At 37.0% G+C, this 19,390-nt stretch overlaps 2 protein-coding genes across 3 annotated transcripts; one reads left to right on the top strand and one right to left on the bottom strand.

Annotated features, from left to right (window-relative positions):
• Positions 1-7,203: 7,203 nt before the first annotated feature.
• Positions 7,204-11,128, top strand: LOC107811718 (uncharacterized). 2 transcript variants are annotated; one of them, XM_016636707.2, is made up of 6 exons: positions 7,204-7,488; positions 8,252-8,322; positions 9,064-9,320; positions 9,585-9,796; positions 9,925-10,192; positions 10,681-11,128. In XM_016636707.2, exons 3-6 carry the CDS (start codon positions 9,066-9,068, stop codon positions 10,969-10,971), a joined length of 1,026 nt encoding a protein of 341 aa, XP_016492193.1. In that variant the 5' UTR covers positions 7,204-7,488; positions 8,252-8,322; positions 9,064-9,065; the 3' UTR covers positions 10,972-11,128. The 2 variants fall into 2 exon arrangements, with proteins under 2 accessions (XP_016492193.1, XP_016492192.1); XM_016636706.2 differs by lacking the exon at positions 8,252-8,322 and having other exon boundaries at positions 7,218-7,488.
• A 457-nt stretch (positions 11,129-11,585) lies between these two features.
• LOC107811719 (uncharacterized) lies at positions 11,586-14,029 on the bottom strand. The gene is made up of 4 exons (XM_075221227.1): positions 13,871-14,029; positions 13,057-13,268; positions 12,306-12,558; positions 11,586-11,909 (listed from the first exon to the last, which is right to left on the bottom strand). The coding sequence occupies exons 1-4, from the start codon at positions 14,027-14,029 to the stop codon at positions 11,586-11,588; spliced, it is 948 nt and encodes a 315-aa protein (XP_075077328.1).
• Between the last annotated feature and the right edge of the window lie 5,361 nt (positions 14,030-19,390).

The raw sequence follows: 19,390 nt of genomic DNA, 5'->3' as shown, positions 1-19,390 counted from the left end.
AAAGTGTTTTTCAAAAGAAGGTGCAATACAGATAAGTTGAAACGAATCAATCAATATCGAAATACGCACTTCAATATCAAGAAAGAAAGGTCACCCAAATTGACAAGGGTCATTCCCTGCGAGAAAATTATTGCTCATACAACTTTACGCTGGACAAGACCCACAAGACAACATGTTTATCAATGTCATGATTGTGAAGAGATAATATGTTTGGCGTTCTCGAGGCTAGGATGCCCTTTTTTCTGCTACCCAAATATTTTATACCACTTGTTATCCCTTTTGAGCCTATGTTATAATCTTTGACCTCCCTCTTGGAATCAAGACTAGAGTCAAAAGTAAAAAAAAAATAGAGTAAGGTCCATGCCCCTAGAACATAAGAGCTGGGGCATTTTTCAAAGAAAAAAATTAAAGAAAGAAAGATTAAAAAAGAAATAGTTAGTTCAGAAGTTTGAACTACGTTTGACTTAATTACTTTAAAGGATACATAGGCAGCTCTATACTAGGATTCAGTCCAACAACAAAAAAATCCAATATCTAATATTAGGGCATGAGTTTATTTTAGTTTTATTTAAAGAGTCAATTCCAAGAGTTGTAAGTGTACAACTCCATCATATTGAGTCTATTTTGAGCCTTCATACCATTCTTTCTTTCTTACCATATCCAAAAGCCTTCCAAATAAAGACCTCCTAATAAACCTTTAAGAATACCAAGAGAAGCATGCAATGAGCAACAATTATCACACGACATAGAACACTATCAAGCTGCTCACACGAGAAAGCAAAAAAAGAAGAAGAGAGAGAGCTTTACTAGTGAAAACCTTCACAGGCACTTTAAGGTGACGGTAAGTAGAGATAAATAAATGAGATAGACTTGTTAGTGAAAACCCCTCGGGGCGCCACGTCAAAGGTGAGTCGTGAGTCTGATGCAAAATAATTGGCAAAAAGATGCTCGGTTTCAAAGCTTAAAGGAATGACAAGAGGAAAGGTTAGATTAGTTCGAAATATCGGGCCGTTAAGTCTAAAATATATGTCATGATCACTAAGTCTGGCTACCACACTCACATGAGCCCCTTCTTTCCTTCCTTTCCCATAAAAGTTGCATCTCTTGTTAAAAATTACTTCCTTATATTTGTGCATAGCTTTGTCTTTTTACTTTTGAGTTAGTCCTCATCAAAACAAGCAAGAAAAGATTTCAAAATCTGCTACCAGCTTTTTAGTTGCACAAAGCAAATTTTGGCTAGAACGTTCAAGATAACACTGTCCAGGGAGAAACATGCACTCAGTTGTTACAATCGACATATCTTGAGGATTCGTGCAAAACAAAGGTTCCTCACAAAAATACTCTTGTTGGCCTACTTGTCAAAAGCAAGCAAAGAAAAGACCGCAAGATTAATCATGGATTTTCTATAGTACCAACAAAGACTATGGTGCATGCACATCATGCAAAAGGTACATATCCAGTTGTGATTCGCTCTGATAGATAAATTTCTTTAAAACAAAAGTCATGCAAGATATCAGGAAAAAAAATGTTTAAAAAAAATGTGTGTTCCTTTTGGGATAAGGCAGATTGAGCCACAAACACAATCAGGGTTGGTACAGATATCAAAAGTCTCTTGAAAGTAACAACAGAGTCTACCGAAACTGTATCTAACTACCAATACAGTCGGTCTTCCAGAAGCGAATGGGCACAAAGCCAAGCTGCCAAAGACATCAAGGCCACAAACCGACCACCACTTTTAAAATTCATAACTTTTCTTTGTTTGAAGCAGGAACAAAGCAGTGCAGAATGACGGTTCTTAAAGGACGAATGTCAGCAAAGGTAAGTTTCCGCAAAATCTCCATTTTCTTTTATTTTAAACATGAATCACTACTGTTCATACAAACCATTTTCGTAGCTTGACCCAGGTAGAACCTTTCCGCCTAGGGGGATTCAGCTCATATTTCCGGGTAGAAGTACTCTTCGCTCAGGCTATTTTATGTAGCTTAACCCAGGTAGAACCTTTTCGCCTAGGGGGATCCATCTCATATTTTCGGGTAGAAGTACACTTCGCTCAAGCTCTTTTCGGGTGGAAGTACTCTTTACCTAGACTTGCTTTTCATAGTTTAACTCGGGTAGAACCTTTTTGCCCATGGGGATTCATCATTTTATCAATAATATAGATCACTAATCCCTGGTTACATTTTTTTTTAGTAATATAGGGTATCAACCCCTGGTTACATTTCCTTTTCAGTGATACAGGGTACCAACCCTTGGTTATATTACTTTTCAGTAATATAGGTGCCAACCACTGTTATATTTCCTTTTGGTAACGCAAGGTACTAGCACGTGGTTGCATATCCTCACATAGCTAGTTTATTCTGTTATCTTTGTTTTCCTTTCAATAAACTAGATAATTTATAGCTTTCTCTAATAACTCACAAAAATTTTCTAGTGTCACACTGGGGCAAAAATGCAGAAAAGTTTTGTTCGTTTTGTTCGTCTATGATGGTTTTGTAAGACCTTGTCGTAAAGCACAGATTGTGACATTAAAGCTTGCAGTTTTAGTTCTCGTCAGAAAAAAAGAGTTCTTTAGATCACAAGATAGTCTGAGTCAGCTTTGATAATGTGTCAGCAACCCGATTTTCCAAGAATCAAGTTTCAAACTCTGATCGAAAAAGAAGGTTGTTCGAGCACAAAGACAGTTGGGGTCAAGTTTTGACGTGATGCACACATCGACCAGCATCTCAAAATCCATCTTCTCGACTTATAAATAAGAAGTGAGCATTCAAGAGTCAATCTAAGTCTCAATTCAAGCTCGAGCTTCAAGAATCAATCTTCAATCTCAAGGCACCAATGCGAGTTTACAAGATTTCAAGTGAAGATGCGGGTTTATAAGGTGTTGCTTCACATAATGGGAATGCAATATAAGTGTGAACACATAATTTTTGACTATATTTGAATTTTTATTACTTTTTTGTATTTAATATTTTTTAGGTTTAATCATGATATTTTAATTTTTATGTTATTTTTATTAGTAGGCTTTATAGAGAATATGTAATATTTTTAACAAAGTCTATTACATAGAGGACAAGAGAATTTATTTTAATCACGGGCCAAATCTAATAAAATTACTTTCTACCTTCCCTATACTATTTCTTTGTCACATCACTCACCTACCACACTATTCATGTGTTACATCTCACTCCTCTTCCACTATTGCCTTGTTCCATCACTTTCTTCCTACGCTTTTCCTCTCTTATTTTTATTATTTATATACCCACAAACCTCCATAAAAGACTAGTCCAGATTACCACCCAAAAACCACCATTTTCTCCATTAAAATTGCCATGTAAAGCACCCAAACATCACCAAAAACTAGCAACCAAACTTCAGAAAATCCAGCAAAAATACACCAGAAATCAGCCTTTAAAATAGACCCAGAAATAGCCCCAAAACCACCACAAAATAGTCCAAAAACTCTGCCCTCAAACCAGCCCTCTTCTCCGTCCAAAAATGACCCCAAAATAACCCTTTCTTCCTCCCTAAATAGCATAAAACCCAGCTGAAATTCAGCTGAAAACACTCAAAAACATAAGCGAAAACAGATGCCAAACTCACCCCATTAACACCATCTAAAGCTCCGCCAAAAGCCCAAAAAATGCAGCTGAAAATCTACCCAGAAATGCAGCAAAATCAGCTGCGGAGCTGCTGAAAAACAGCACAAAAATACCCCCAAAATCAACCCAAAAACCGTCCAAAAATCAATGCCGAACAGATCTAAAAATCTGTTTAGAAACCACATGAAAACCAGTCCGAACAATCACACAAATCAGCCAATTTTCACCCCAAATTGGAGGGTTTCGTTGTTCAAATCTGGACGTGAAAAAGGACGCGATCGAGGTTCTATTCGGCGAGGTTTCCATTCGAAATTCCGATTCATAGCTTCGGCGTTTCAACCCAACGATCGTTGCTTTATTTAGCCTGATTGAATTGCAAATTTTCAGCTTTGTTCATCAATTCAAAGGTTCATTTTCATCTCATTTCGATATTTCTAGTTTGATTCCATGATTAAAAGCATGACTTGATTTGTTCAAATATTTTTGAGTTCGTCATTTATGTTTGATATATGATTTGATTGTTGATGATGAATGGTTATGTAAATTAGACTTTGAGATACTACATGATGATGGAATATCATTTGAAAAGTGATGGCATTTGATTATTTTTAAATTGTTCTTTCTAAACCACATTATGTTACTATCTTTGTCATGAAATAGATATTGGATAAATTGAGTTTAATGTCAATTATTACTAGATCCGTTTGGGGCTCTTTCAAGATTTGGACCAAGTGAGATAAGTTTTGCCAGAAGCCCAAAAGAAAAACTAGGACGTTCATATTTATCCATATGCTGGCCCAATTTTTCTCAAACACATATAGCTAGCCCCCGTTCCATAACTAATTAATCTATTTCATGCTTCTCTACAATGACTTCCATACTCTTACGGCCTTACAATAATCTCAAAGTTAGTTTTAGGAAATGAATAATAAGCATCGTTAGTTGCTTTAGGCGCGTCTTAATAATTATTATGTGTTTGGGTACGGTTCCCATGACATAACTATGATACGCTAACCCCAATACAAGTGCGCGTTCACGCGACTTGACCAATAAACTTCGAATAATTATAAACGTGTTATTAATTGTGTACACGTACGCGTGACATGATTCTTGACAAGCCAAATAAAATGAGTATACGTATGCGTGACTTATTTAAAGATAATTTTCATAAATCTAATCAAGCAATAAAAGCGAACATAGGAAAAAAATTTTGAAAATCGTATAAATCACAGTTTGTCCAAAATTAATTCAAGCCAAGTTTAAGTTAATAAAGCGACTGTGCTAGAACCACGGGACTCGGGGAATGCCTTACACCTTCTCTCCGGTCAATGGAATTTCTTACCCGAACTTTGTTTTCACAGACCAATAATAATATAGTCAAATCCTCCTTTGACTAGGGATTCAACTAAAAGGTGAAAAATCAATTTCAAGTGGCGACTCTATAAATAAAATAATTTCTACTAAAATTTATCACTTTAATTAAAATTTTTTTTTAACCCACAATCCATAACATACATATATATTTTTGGGATTAAAAAAAGGTGTGACAATAAGCATACTAGGTCGTTTAGTACAGACTGAGTTAAAAGCTATTTTAAATCACAATACATTTGAAATTTATCTTGAAAAGATGTAACTGGAAGCAATTTATAATGTGTCGATTCACCTAAAGGGCATGCAACATAAGCACATTCAGGTCGTTTAGTATAGACTGAGTTAAAATCTATCATAGATCACGAGACACTTCTAAAATATATCCTGAAAAGCCGTGATCGAGAGCAATTTATAAGGTATCATTTCACTTAGGGAATGCAATATAAGAATATCCAGTTCATTTTGTGTAGACTGACTTAAAATCTATTATAGATCACAACAAACTTTTAAAATCTATTATACCGCATCCAGGTCGTTTACTATTGACTAAGTTAAAATCTTTTATAAATATAAATTTAAAATGTTCATCTTTCAACCTCAATCTCAAATATGAAATTTTCTCCAAAACCACGTTAAATCTTTTCGAAACTCACTAATTTGATATTTAGACTCCTCGAAATTAAAGATCCCTGACAAGAATCAATAACGCTCACTTGAAACAAAATCACACCTTCACAAACTCCGAGTTTTTCAAACTTAAAGCTCTAGCTTCAACACTCACTGTTAATGGAGTATTTCAGATATTTTTCCGACATAGGTGGGGAAAGTAGTGATTTGTTTCAAGCGAGTGTTATTGAATTTTATTGGGGATCTTTTGAAGAGTCTAAGCTAGCATTTGAACATTAATTTTGTTGAAACTTGAAAAAAGAGTTTTTGAAATTGTATTTAAAAATATTTTTTGGAGTTGAAGTTGTATTTGGACATGTATTTTATTAAAAATAATTGAAATTTTGTGAGTGGAAGAAAAATTTTCACCCAAAAACTACCCTAAACCAGTTTTTGAGAACTTGATTTTTTTTTTTCCAAAAACTAATCATATTCCATGAACAAACAATACATATTTTCCAAGATATTTTGAAAAAAAAATAGCCAAAATCTATAGCGGGAGCTAAATCTCAAATTTTAGGGAGTTTGGAGAAGATTTGTGGTTCTTGGTGAAATTTTAGATTTGAGATTGAGATTTATAGTCTGTTTGGCCAAACTTCTCCCCACCCCAAAAGTGTTTTTTTTTTTTTTTTTTAAATTTCTCAAAATGCACTTTTTTCTCAACTTGAGGTGTTTGGCCATACTTTTTTGGTGAAAAAAAGTGCTTTTAGGAAGAAGGAGAAATTATTTTAGAGAAGCATAAAAAAGTAGTTTCTCCCCAGAAGCAGAAGCAATTTTGACTTTTATTCTTACCAAAAATACCCTTAACAAAATATGATATATATCATAATAACCTTACTTATTTTAAACCTAATACTTAGAATTAGAGATTATATTATTGAACTCTCCTAATGTATAAATATTTTATTTTTATTTCTTGGATAACTTTCTAATATATGATAACTTTTGGGAGGAATACTTTTATATTTGTTAAATAATTTTCTGACATATTTAAATCATCTTGAAATAATTAAAGTACTTTTTAATTTTATTTTCATGTTTTACTTAAATAAAATGAAAAAACTTAATTATTATCTTTAATAATAAACATTTGAGATTATTTATTTATTCATATAATATTAACTATTAAGTAAATCTTTTTATGTCCTTATTAGTAATTTGATACTTAAAAACACTTTTTGAAAAACTTGGCCAAACATAAATTATTGCTTAAAAGTACTTTTCAGACTGATTAGCCAAACACAAACTGCTTCTCCTCAAAAGTTATTTTTTGAAAAATACTTTTAAAAAAAATACTTATTAAAATAAGTATATTTTTTCCAGTTTGGCCAAACATGCTATGAAGGTGAACAATTTAGATTTACATGTCTATAATAGATTTTAAGTAAGTTTATACTAAACGATTTGGACGTGACATAATATAAGAAATGTAATTTTGATTTATTTGGTATAAAAATATCACGATGATACGTGTCAAAAGTATTTCTCTTTCTCTTAAATCATGGACGCAATTAAATACCAGAGACGGAATTATTAGGTAGCCTTTAGTGAGGTTCGGTATTTGGGTGAAAAATTCATTCTCCATTTGGACAAGACAACATCAAATCAAATTTCTCTTGTGGGCTCTTTCTCCTCTTCAAGTCAGACAGCACGTTTTATTTTACTGCTCTTTTGAAGTGGATTGGCAGCATAATTCCTTCCACAGAATTACCCACTGCTCATTCTCTCATTTATACATATATATACTTTGTTCTAATGGCTGTAAATCAAAGTGGTAAAAGAGTAACTGCTGCTTCTGCTAGAGCTCACACCAGAAAATCCAAGAATAACACCCCATTTCGTCTTTCTTCAAGTGGGTTTCCTTTCAAAATTTTATCTTTTTTCAACAATTTTACCTTCTTTTTTCTATTTTGCTGTTGTTTTATTGAATCATCGATATTTGGGATTGGTCTGCTGATTTTAATCTTATGTGTTGCATTACACCTTTTTCAGTTGATTTTTGTACTGTAGTTGCTATTAATCTGATATTTGCTTTCACTTTTTCAGCTGATTTTTGTACTGTAGTTGCTACTAATATGATATTTGCTTTCACTGTGCTGTTTTCAATTCTCCATTTTGAAATGGAGAAATGAAAGAATATTCTGCTTGTGTGTATTCTGAAATTAGCATATGATGAACAAGTTGCTAAAATGAGGGGATAATGATAGATGTATTTTTCTTGAATGTGTAATTTATGTTTTGAAAAGGGGAATGTTCTGTAGACTGTTCGCCTTGGTTTCTTGATTATTTGGTTAATTGTATCCTTTTTACAATAAATTCAGCAGATGCAGTTATCGAACCATTAGATTTAAGATCTTTTCTGTGATAATGGGGTCGGACTTCTTACTGAAAGCCATTGTGTGGCTTACTGAAATTTGAAACTCAGTTTTTATATCACATCAAAACTTAGAATGTTCTGATGTGTGCCATTTCTGTTAGCTAGGATGTTTTGATGTGTGCCATTTTCTGTTGTACTTGTAGAAACATGATCAGGAGTGGGTTTTGGTGTGAGAAACTTGTTATTACAAGGGCATTGCATATTTTAGATGATTAATTATTATTTGTTGTTGTGGCAGAATCTTGTTCGTTCCTTTTATCTTTCTTGAGCCAAGGGTCTACCGGAAACAACCTCTCTGCCTTCTTAAAGGTAGGGTTAAGGTCTGCATATACACTAACCCTCCCCAAACCTCACTTGTGGGATTACACTGGGTTTGTTGTTGTAGCAGAATCTTGTTAGATGCAGAGCATTTGAAATACAATTGCAAAGTTTTTTCGAGCATGATATGAACACAATGATCTGTCACCAAAAATTGCTATATGGCTTTTTTGGGTCCATCTTTTAATGCCTTATAGAGGCCAAGCTTCACTTGTGCCTTAGCTACCTACTAAACACTTTTCTCATATCTGTTCTTGTTGTATAACTTCTAATGACAAGTGCCTTCCAGAGGTCTGATTTGAGATCTGAGTTCTACTGTCAAATTATGTTTGATATGTGTTCTTAAGACACATGCCCTCTGTCCAGATGAATATGCATTAAGTCTGATAGGCTTTGCTTGGATTTCTCGTAATTTATGAGTGAGCTGCAAGCAAAATGTGCCAGGGTGGTTCTCGGCAGAATGTTTTGGGCAGCCAAGTCAATAGATGAGCGAGGCGCAATAAGTTTATGACATCACATTTCTGTGACGTATAGCATTTAGGTTGTATTAGGATAGATGATTGGCTGTGGTTATGCTGAGAATGGTAGTGGGGAAGCAGTGGCCATTACCTGTCATGTGTTATCACTATTCCAGTGTCATCCGCATTCGAGTCTCCTGATTACTACTATTTTTTGTCTATTTTGTTTTGCACCCTATTCCTCTATTCTCTTATTCATCCCTTCTCTTTTCAGTTATGATTGCACAAATAGCAATAGCAACAACAGTTGGAGTGTTGGGATGGGCTTATCTGGCATTGCTTAAGCCTCCCCCTCCTAAAGTTTGTGGCTCACTGGGTGGTCCTCCAGTGACTTCGCCAAGGGTCCAACTTAGTGATGGGAGATTTCTAGCCTATAAAGAGGAAGGCATTGCGAAGGAGAAGGCAAAGTACAAGATCATTATTGTTCACGGCTTTGATAGTTCTAAAGACTTGACATTACCTATTTCCCAGGTATGAAAGTTAGTAGATGGAAATTTATAAAACTGAATATTTAGCGTCTTCATTTTAGTAGCTATTACACATGGGAAGCAGTTCGTCTATTATTTCTTATACCTCATGCTGAGAAGATGGAGAACTTTATAAACTTATGATGGGCTATGGATTTGCAACATCAATATAGTTTTCTTTTATCCTTAGAATTGGAGGTCGTCTTTAGTAAACCTTTGGTACTTGAACTTTGTAATTCATTTAGCTGATTCTGTTTTAAGTACCCAGGACCTCATACAAGAGCTCCAAATATATCTCCTACAATATGATCGTGCTGGTTATGGAGAGAGTAATCCACATCCAAAGCGCTCAGTAAAGAGTGAAGCACTTGACATTGAGGAGCTAGCGGATAAGTTGCAACTAGGACCCAAGTTCTATGTGCTTGGCTTGTCCATGGGAGCCTATCCTCTGTGGAGTTGCCTAAAGTACATACCGAATAGGTATCATTTTCATCTTTTTCTTTGATTTTCAGAAATGACCTTCACCCTGTTTCATATTGTTTAAAATTAGAAACCCGGAGAAGTTCCATTTCAGTCCTTTTATTCAAACAATTGAAATGTCTACGCAGGCTGGCTGGAGTTGCTCTTGTTGTTCCATTTGTAAATTACTGGTGGTCCTGTTATCCTGCAAAACTATCGAAAGAAGCTTTGGGAAAGATGCTTGCTCAAGATCAGCGAACATTTCGGGTTGTACATTATGCCCCATGGCTGGTTCATTGGTGGATGAACCAAAAGTGGTTCCGCGCTTTAAGTATTACGGAAGGGAATATGGCCATATTTAGTCCTCCAGATCTAGAAATAGTGAAACAGTTATCAGCTGCCCCTAGTCCTGGTCAGGTAAATGATTCTCACTTTCATTTTCGATGAGAGAGAAGATTATATTAATTAAAGAAAGAGGATTTCCCCGTTATATAAGAAGTATACGAAGCAAAGAGAGCTATATAAACTTAGTCCTTTCTAGAAAAAACGTCATCTACAGATGTAGGGATCCCAATACTTATGCCAAGAGTAAACAAGAAACATCATGCTGTTTCCTATTTGGGAAGCTGTTGTGTTCCTTCCCTTCAAGAAACATCACGATGATATGAAAATATCAGCAAAGTTTTTAAATATCTAGCCAAATAAACATTTCGATGAATCAAGATGTGGTCTTTGGTTGCCTGTTCTCTTCCATTGGCAGAAACCCTCACAACGCTATTTTTTCTCTAGTCTATTCTTAACGGATGACGTTGTTGATGAAATAAGTGAGGAAGACATCTAATGCTGTACTAGCTATTTGCTTACTGTTAAGGGAGTCGTAATAATGGAACTATGTTTTTCTCCAGGAAAAAGTTCGACAGCAGGGCGAGTTTGAATGTTTGTATCGGGACATGATAATAGCTTTTGGAAACTGGGACTTTGCCCCAACGGAGATTACAAATCCTTTTCCAAAGAACGAAGGTTCTGTCCATCTTTGGCAAGGCCACGATGACAGAATTATCCCACGTGAACTCAACCGTTATCTAGCAGAGAAGCTTCCGTGGATTCAATATCATGAGGTTCCTAATGCTGGACATTTGTTAATTTACAATGCTAGTTTTTGTGAAACCATCTTGAGGAAACTTTTGACTAGTTGAGTGAAACTGTATGATGTAAATTTAGCATCGATCATGTATCTGTGAGTAAGACGGTAACTACCCTGAGCAAACGTTTGATTAGCAACTTAAGTACTTAACTGATAATTGTGAACTTCATTAGCTTTTGTAATAAATCTGAGGTAAAAGTTTATCATTATCTACTGTTTCAGCTAAGGCTCTCTTATTTACCCTTAAGCTTTTGCTCTTAGATTATTGTGTTCAATTTCTGGTTGTTCTGTAAAACAGTTGACATGTTTTAGGTGCATTAGGAAGGAACATTATCACAGATGTTGGTATCATGCTATAGGAACACTGGCATTGAAGTGCTATTATAGCTAAAAGCAGTGTTTTGTTTTAATTTTTTTTTTTGTAACATGTCACATTATGAAATACATCATCCGATAAGTACAAAAAGGGCAAAAAAAGGAAATTCAATATGTAAACATCTGAACATGGTTATGTGACAGTAAAAAGGGCAGCCCGGTGCACTAAGCTCCCGCTATGCGCGAGGTCCGGGGAAGGGCCGGACCACAAGGGCCTATAGTATGCAGCAGAGGCTGTTTTCACAGCTTGAACCCGTGACCTCTTGGTCATGCGACAGTGATGACTATAAACTATGACTTAGTTGGATAAGATGGTGGAGTTTCTCCAATCAAAAGATACCTTAAAATGGCTTCACAAACAGTAGTATCATAGATCAATAGATGTCCGTTATTAGGAACTTCGTGATATTGAATCCAAGGTAACCTGTTTGCAATATGCCTTTGTAGTTTTAGATTAATAACTTTATCCTCACTGCCTTGCCAAATGTGAACACAACTCTGACCATTTTCTGGAAAAGGATTGCTTAGCTCCAAAGGATCAAAATCCCACCTACTAAAAGCCACAAGGAAATCACTGCAAAGATTGTTGAAAACACTTCTGTTCCTTAGTTTTTCCTGTACCATGGCAAGTAGAAAATCCCACCTTACTCTCCAGAAGTTATATTTAAGATGATTTATGCATCTAAGTCCAATTTGGCATTAAAAAGGGCAGCTCGGTGCACAAAACATCCTGCATTCACGTAGGGTCCGGGGAAAGGCAGTCGCACTTTAAGGGACGTGATGTAGACAGCCTAACCTAATGCAGCACCCCAAGGGATATGATGTAGATAACCTAACTAATGTAGGCATTAGTGGCTGTTTCCACGGCTCGAACCCGTGACCTATAGGTCACACGGAGACAATTTTACCGTTGCTCCAAGGTTCCCTTCACAATGTAAAAGACAATTTGGACATATATAAAAAATAGTACAGAAAACATTGAGATAACTGCGAATTTAAGTGATATTTTACCGGACTAAAACCCTGAAATCCTGGTATATTCTTTATAATCTCTAAATCCTTGGAAGTAAAGTATGTAGTTTTTGGATCATTGGTAGAAGAAGTTTTTCGAATCGCCCACCACTGTAGTAATTTAGGAACATATTTAGCAGTCATAGTCATCCACCAATAGTTTTTCTTCCTTTGATCATCCTTTGTGAGATTGTGAGGAAGGGATGGCCATTGGTAATTCACAATGGGAACAACAAACGCTACCCCTGCTAACCTGTAACATTAAAAGATTTAAAGGAAAAAATAATTTTATATTTTAGATAAATGAACGGTCACAAATAAATTAAAACAAGAAATGTAAGCGTAATATTTATATGTTACAAAATAAAACTTAGGTGTGTATGTGTGCGCAGGGCAGATTTACCTTAGGTTATGCATTTCGCCAGAAAATTTCACTAAATACACATATAAATGATATACAAAAATTAACAAATACTTATAAATAATATAGAATAAAACCACTTGGTAAATTTGCGTTGCTTGGTCCGCTGGTTAAGGCGTTGCAATTTTCAAGTTTGGTTATGGGGTTCAAGCCCAAACCAACACACTTTTGTCTCTTAACATCTTTAAAAATAATTGATATGATCTAAATTATTATTTTTTTCGCGACTTCGTTTCAAATTTATTTGCTTACTCTTTTAAATGTGACACCGGTTATAAAAAAGCATGCGTACGCCACTATCTGTGTGTAACGCAAAAGAGTTGATTTTACCTGTTGGGAATGTGTTTGATGCAACTCCAAGTTGGGTAACATCCCATTGAGCTACAAATAATATAGAACTTTGATCCTAATTGCAAGTGATCAGCCAATTCCTCAATGTCAGATGCTTCACTCCTTAGGGATCGTTTTGGGTTTGGATCACTTTCCCCGTATCCAGCTCTATCGTATTGAACTATATATATCCCCATCTTGTTCATCATTTCCTGTTCATTATTTCAAGAATCAACAACTACATCCTAATTAACTCATTTTCCAAAACGTATTAATTAATCAGTATATGTGACAATATGTAAGTACAATTTTTTCCGATACCTACTGGTCTTACTAATTCGAGTTCACGCTAAGGCTCATTAACTTAGAATTTCTCCATATTTAAGACTCAAACCAAAAAATTCTAATTAAAAGTAGAGGGATTTGATTTATCTCACCACACACTTGGTGGTAAGTATTCTTGGCTCTAAATCAAAGAACATTCAACATTAAAAAGAAAAAATTAAATAAATATTCTTGGCTCTAAATCATTGATACCCCTTCGCATCTATTTTTCTCATATGTCCATATATATTATATTAGATCAGGGGAGAATATTCATAGTTTAAATGAAATTTTCTAAAACCCTTAAAAAAATCTCTATTATATTTTCACTACTGTCATCACTCCAAGCACATGTACAGAGACAAAATAAACTTAATCCACATTGACAACAAAAAATAAGATTGATCAAATTCTATTGAGTTTGACACATTTATCAAAGAATGATTTTAATTATCAAATGATCGAACAATGAGGAGCTATTCACTTATACCTGGGGTGCAAGAAAATCCCTTTCTTTGCGGCCGTCAAAGCCATGAACAAATATAATTCTATAATTGGATTTCTCCTTTGGAACACCTCTCTCTTTATAGGCCAAGTATCTCCCATCACTTAATCTGATTTTAGCTGAATTATTATCTCTCAAATCCATTCCCAAAGGAAATTTTTTTTGAAGACAGAAAGTTTGTTGTTAAAGTTATAAGCTGTGTGTTCTTACATGGGATCTACAAACAGTTCTTATAGGCAAAAATTTCTTTTATGTCAACCCCTTTCGCTGAGATTTCCATTAACGTGCAGCTCATGAATATAATCAAACTTTAAAATAACATTGAAAAGTAAATGATTTTCTGGGTTGGCATGTCCAAAATTTATTTAAAGATGTTATCTCCATGTTTTTTTTTTTCTCATTGTGATAACAAAACAGTTGTACAATTATTAGTTCTTTAATTTATGTATAAAGAAGGTCGTGAAAACGACCTTACTTGAACACGATCTGTTCTAACGATCTGTACTTGAACCAAGCCTGGTTGATGAGTTATATATGGCCACCACCACCAACAACAACAAACGAGGGGTCTGAGAAAGGTAGTGCGTATGCAAACCTTATCTTTTGTATACGGGTAAAACCGAGCCCTCTAAGCACCCCGGTTTCCCGGTGAGGCAAACAGAGCAGGGACGTGACCGTAAGAAGTCGGAATCGGAGCAAGGAGCTCCTCGTATCAGGGCTCGAGCAAAATACCTGCCATCGGGGGCATCAGGACCACGTCCTCCGGGTCCGGTTCGAGCCCCGAGACTTCGGAGAGTATTACCAAACAACCGCACATAACTAACAAAGGGCTGTGATATCCGCGCCCAATCGGATATCACGACGTGAATCTCGACCCGTATCGGCAGAAAATCAGTGATTAGCGAAACGAAATTTTTTTACCTTTCTTAGAATTGTACTTAGGGTAAAACCCCCCTCTACTATATAAAGGGGAAGCTTATTATTCATTAGGGACATTGAAACACGCATAACGAGACAATTTACTTCTAGTTTTTCATAAGGTTATTCAAAGTCCTTATTTTTTGTTCATAAGTTCTTCATAAGTGCAAGCTCGATACCGAAGGCAGTTTCCTTGTTAAACTATTAACCAAGCTCGGGATCACTCTTATTATTGGTTTGATCATTTATTACGTCTTTTTTTTTTGCTTAATTTAACGTTATTGATCACTTGTATTGAATTACACTACTAGAAATTCGGCAAAAACCGACCAAGGTCGACCGACCAACTTTGGTCGGTCAAAAAACCGACCAAAAAACGGACCAAAGTTGGTCGATTTGTTCAAAATATTTTTTTTTTAACGAAATCGACCAACTTTGGTCGGTTTTCTTTGGCGCAAAAATGCGGGAAACTATTTTTGAGTCCCGCGGAATTATTTTTCAAGAAACCGACCAACTTTGGTCGGTTTTTCAATTAAAATAAATAAAAATTAATATTAAAAAAATCGACAAAAATTGGTCGATTAATTCGACGGGTCATTTAAAAAAACCGACCAACTTTGGTCGGTAATTTTACTTTTTAATAAAACCGACCAACTTTGGTCAGTTATTTTCGTGCGAAAATACAATTAAAGAGTATAAATCAAATAAAAGACAGTCTTAAAACAAAATGTACCAATGGTCTAGTGGTAGAATAGTATCCTGCCACAGTACAGACCCCGGTTCGATTCCCAGATGGTGAATCTTTTTATTACATAATTAAAATACCGACCAACTTTGGTCGGTTTATTTTGCAATATTTTTTTTTTTGAATTTAATTGACCGACCAAAGTTGATCGGTAATTTCCGACCAACTTTGGTCGGTATTCCTTTCCGACCACAAAAATACCGTTCACACGTAAATGGTCGTATTTTGGTCGATTTTTGGCCATTACTGACCAACGTTGGTCAATTTTTTTGGTCGGTTTTTACCGGATTTCTAGCAGTGTTAATCCACATATCTTTAAAATCGCGTATAAATTCAATTGTTATCTGTTTTCAAGGGTAAACAGTTTGGCGCCCACCGTGGGGCTAAGGATAATAGTGGTAATTTGATACAAATTTCCATAACACACTCTGTTTTACGCTAGTTCTTTGAGATTTTAATTTCAGGTTAACTTAAGAATGTCAAACACTCAATCTGCTCACTTGAATGTTGATGCTGAGTCTGGCCACCATTGCGAGAACAACAATATAGTGCCCAGCAACGAGGTACCCCCTACTGACCCCAACGGAGTTCCGGTTACAGACCCAATCGATGCCAACTCACATGTGGCCATCGACACAAACTTGCCTACCGACCTGAGAACAGCGTTCGCAGAGTAGCACGATCAACAACCCGAGGTAGGCACAATGGTGAAGGCAATGGAATCAATTTGCGGGTGATCTTCGAAATATTGCAAGCTTAACAGGCAGCGATAAACCAGCTACAGAACCAAAGCCTCCCCCCAGTAGAGTTGAGCCCAGACCGTCCCGGGAAAACACCCGAAGAAATGAACAAACCATGGAGAGGCCGGGTGAAGTCGAATCCGGGACCACCACCGAAATAATAAAGATGCTCGAGGAACTGACAAAGCGTGTGGAATCAGGGAAAAAGAAGATCGAACCAATGAAAAAAAAGTGGAGACATATAACTCCAAAGTTGATCAAATCCCAGGAGCACCCCCGATATTGAAAGGCTTGGAATCCAAGAAATTTGTCCAAAAATATTTCCCTCCGAGCGCGGCACCAAAAACAATCCCGAAGAAGTTTCGTATTCCTGAAATTCTAAAGTATAACGGAACTACGGATTTAAATGAGCACGTGACCTCCTACATGTGTGCCATCAAGGAAAACGACTTAGAGGACGATGAAATCGAATCGGCTCTGCTGAAAAAGTTCGAAGAAACCCTGTCGAAAGGAGCAATGATTTGGAATCACAACTTACCCCCTAATTCAATTGATTCATTTCCTATGCTTGCAGATGACTTCGTAATATGCCAAGGCCATCAAGGTCGAGATCAGACAATCAGACCTTTTCAAAGTGAAACAAAGAGACAACAAAATGCTCAGGGAATTCGTGTCGAGATTCCAAATGGAACGAATGGACCTGCCTCCAGTCGCGGACGATTGGGCCGTTCAGGCATTCACTCAAGGACTCAACCCCCAAAGCTCTTTAGCTTCACAGCAGCTGAAACAGAACTTAATAGAGTACCCGGCGGTAACTTGGGTTGACGTTCATAATAAGTACCAATCAAAAATTAGAGTCGAGGATGATCAGCTATGGGCGCCCTCCGGGTTCGTTTATCCTATCAGAACTAGTGACAGGTCTAAAAGAGTTGTCGACCATGAACCAAGACCGAATAGAGATTGGTATCAACCGTACAACGAAGATCAAAGGGGTAGCGGGTCCGAATGTAACACTGTGAGGAGTGGAAACAGGAGCGATCGAGGACATAATAGCCGGAAACTCATGAGTAAAAATGGTTTCGACATGTCGCTAGGGGCCAGGGAGGCACCAAGGTTATCGGAATACAACTTTAGCATCAATATTGCTGGCATCGTATCTGCCATCTGATGCATCAAAGATACCAAGTTGCCTCAGCCATTGCAGTCCGATCCTGCCCAAAGAAACCCCAACCTGATGTGTAAATATCATGGCACTCACGGCCACAGTACTGAGGACTGCCGACAACTGAGAGAAGAAGTGGCCCGTTTATTCAATAACGGGCACCTCCGAGAATTTCTGAGTGATCGAGCCAAAAATCACTTCAGGAATACGGACTCCAACAAATAGACCGAGCAAGAGGAACCTCAGCACGTCATTAACATGATCATTGGTGGAATCGACGTCCCTCAGGGGCCAATGCTAAAGCGCACTAAGGTGTCCATTACAAGGGAAAAACGAACCCGAGATTACATGCCGGAGGGGACCATCTCTTTCAATGATGAGGACGCTGAAGGCATCGTGCAACTGCATAACGATACACTGGTAATATATGTACTCATAAATAAATCTCGAGTTAAGCGTGTGTTAATTGATCAAGATAGCTCGGCCAATATCATCAAATCGAGGGTCGTAGAACAGCTGGGTCTACAAGACCAAATAGTGCCTGCAATCCAGGTTTTAAACGGATTCAACATGGCATGTGAAACTACTAAAGGGGAGATAACCCTTTCAATGAACACTGTCAGAACCATTCAGGAAACGAAGTTCTACGTGATTGAGGGGGATATGAGATATAATGCTCTATTCGGAAGGCCATGAATTCACAATATAAGGGCAGTATCCGCGACACTACACCAGGCATTGAAGTTCCCTACACCTGGAGGGATCAAGACATTTTACGGAGAGCATCCGGTCGGAAAAGAAATGTTCGCGGTCGATGAGGTGATCCCAATGTCAGCACTCTCGGCATCAAAGAACCCAGAGTCAAATAGGAAGGAAAAAACTAAACAGCAATCACCGACACAGGTTTCGACCGAACCGGAGAAGCTAGAGGCAGGCGAGGATGATGACTACGGAGTTCCCAGGTTGTTCATCTCCCTTGATGATTCTGATGCCACCAAATCGATGGTCAAGGAGTTGTAGCAAGTCATATTGATCGAACACTTGCCCGATCGGAAGGTATACCTGGGTACGGGGTTAACTCCCGGGATCAGAAAAAAACTCATTGAATTCCTTATAGCTAACGTAGATTGTTTTGCTTGGTCCCATTTAGATATGACATGGATCCCACCAGAAATAACCACTCATAAGCTAAGCTTGAATTGAAAGTTCCACTCGGTTAAATAGAAAAGAAGGCCTCATTCCAAAGTCAAGAATGCATTCATCAAAGACGAGGTATCTAAGCTCCTTAGAATAGGTTCCCTTCGGGAAGTTAAGTACCCGGATTGATTGGCTAACGTAGTAGTAGTGCCTAAAAAGGGAAATAAATTAAGAATGTGCGTAGATTATAAAGACTTGAACAAGGCCTGCCCCAAGGATTCTTTTCCTTTGCCTAATATCGATCGCATGATCGATGCAACGGTCGGGCACAAGATACTCAGCTTTCTAGACGCCTATTCCGGGTACAACCAAATCCGAATGGACTCGGGCGATCAAGGAAAAAATTATTTTATCACTAAGTGAGACACCTATTGTTATAACGTGATGCCGTTCGGATTAAAAAACACTGGCGCCACTTATCAACGCCTAGTAAACTGGATGTTCGAAGAACAAACAGGAAAATCAATGGAAGTTTACATTGGCGAACACGTTAATTAAGTCCCTGCAAGCAGAGGACCATTTGAAAAATTTGCAGGAAACCTTCAACATACTAAAGAGATACAATATGAAGCTAAACCCGGAGAAATGCGCATTCGGGGTCAAATCCGGGAGGTTTCTTGGATTCATGGTGTCCAACCGAGGGATCGAGATCAATCCCGATAAAATCAAAGCTATAGAAGATATCACTGTGGTGGACAATGTCAAGGTCATTCAGAGGATAACCGGGCGCATAGCCTCCGTGG

This window comes from Nicotiana tabacum, chromosome 9 (genome assembly GCF_000715075.1).
Source record: "Nicotiana tabacum cultivar K326 chromosome 9, ASM71507v2, whole genome shotgun sequence".
In the NCBI taxonomy this organism is placed as follows: domain Eukaryota; kingdom Viridiplantae; phylum Streptophyta; class Magnoliopsida; order Solanales; family Solanaceae; genus Nicotiana; species Nicotiana tabacum.
Note: the sequence above shows the minus strand (reverse complement) of the source record. Positions and strands in the feature narration are given on the sequence as shown.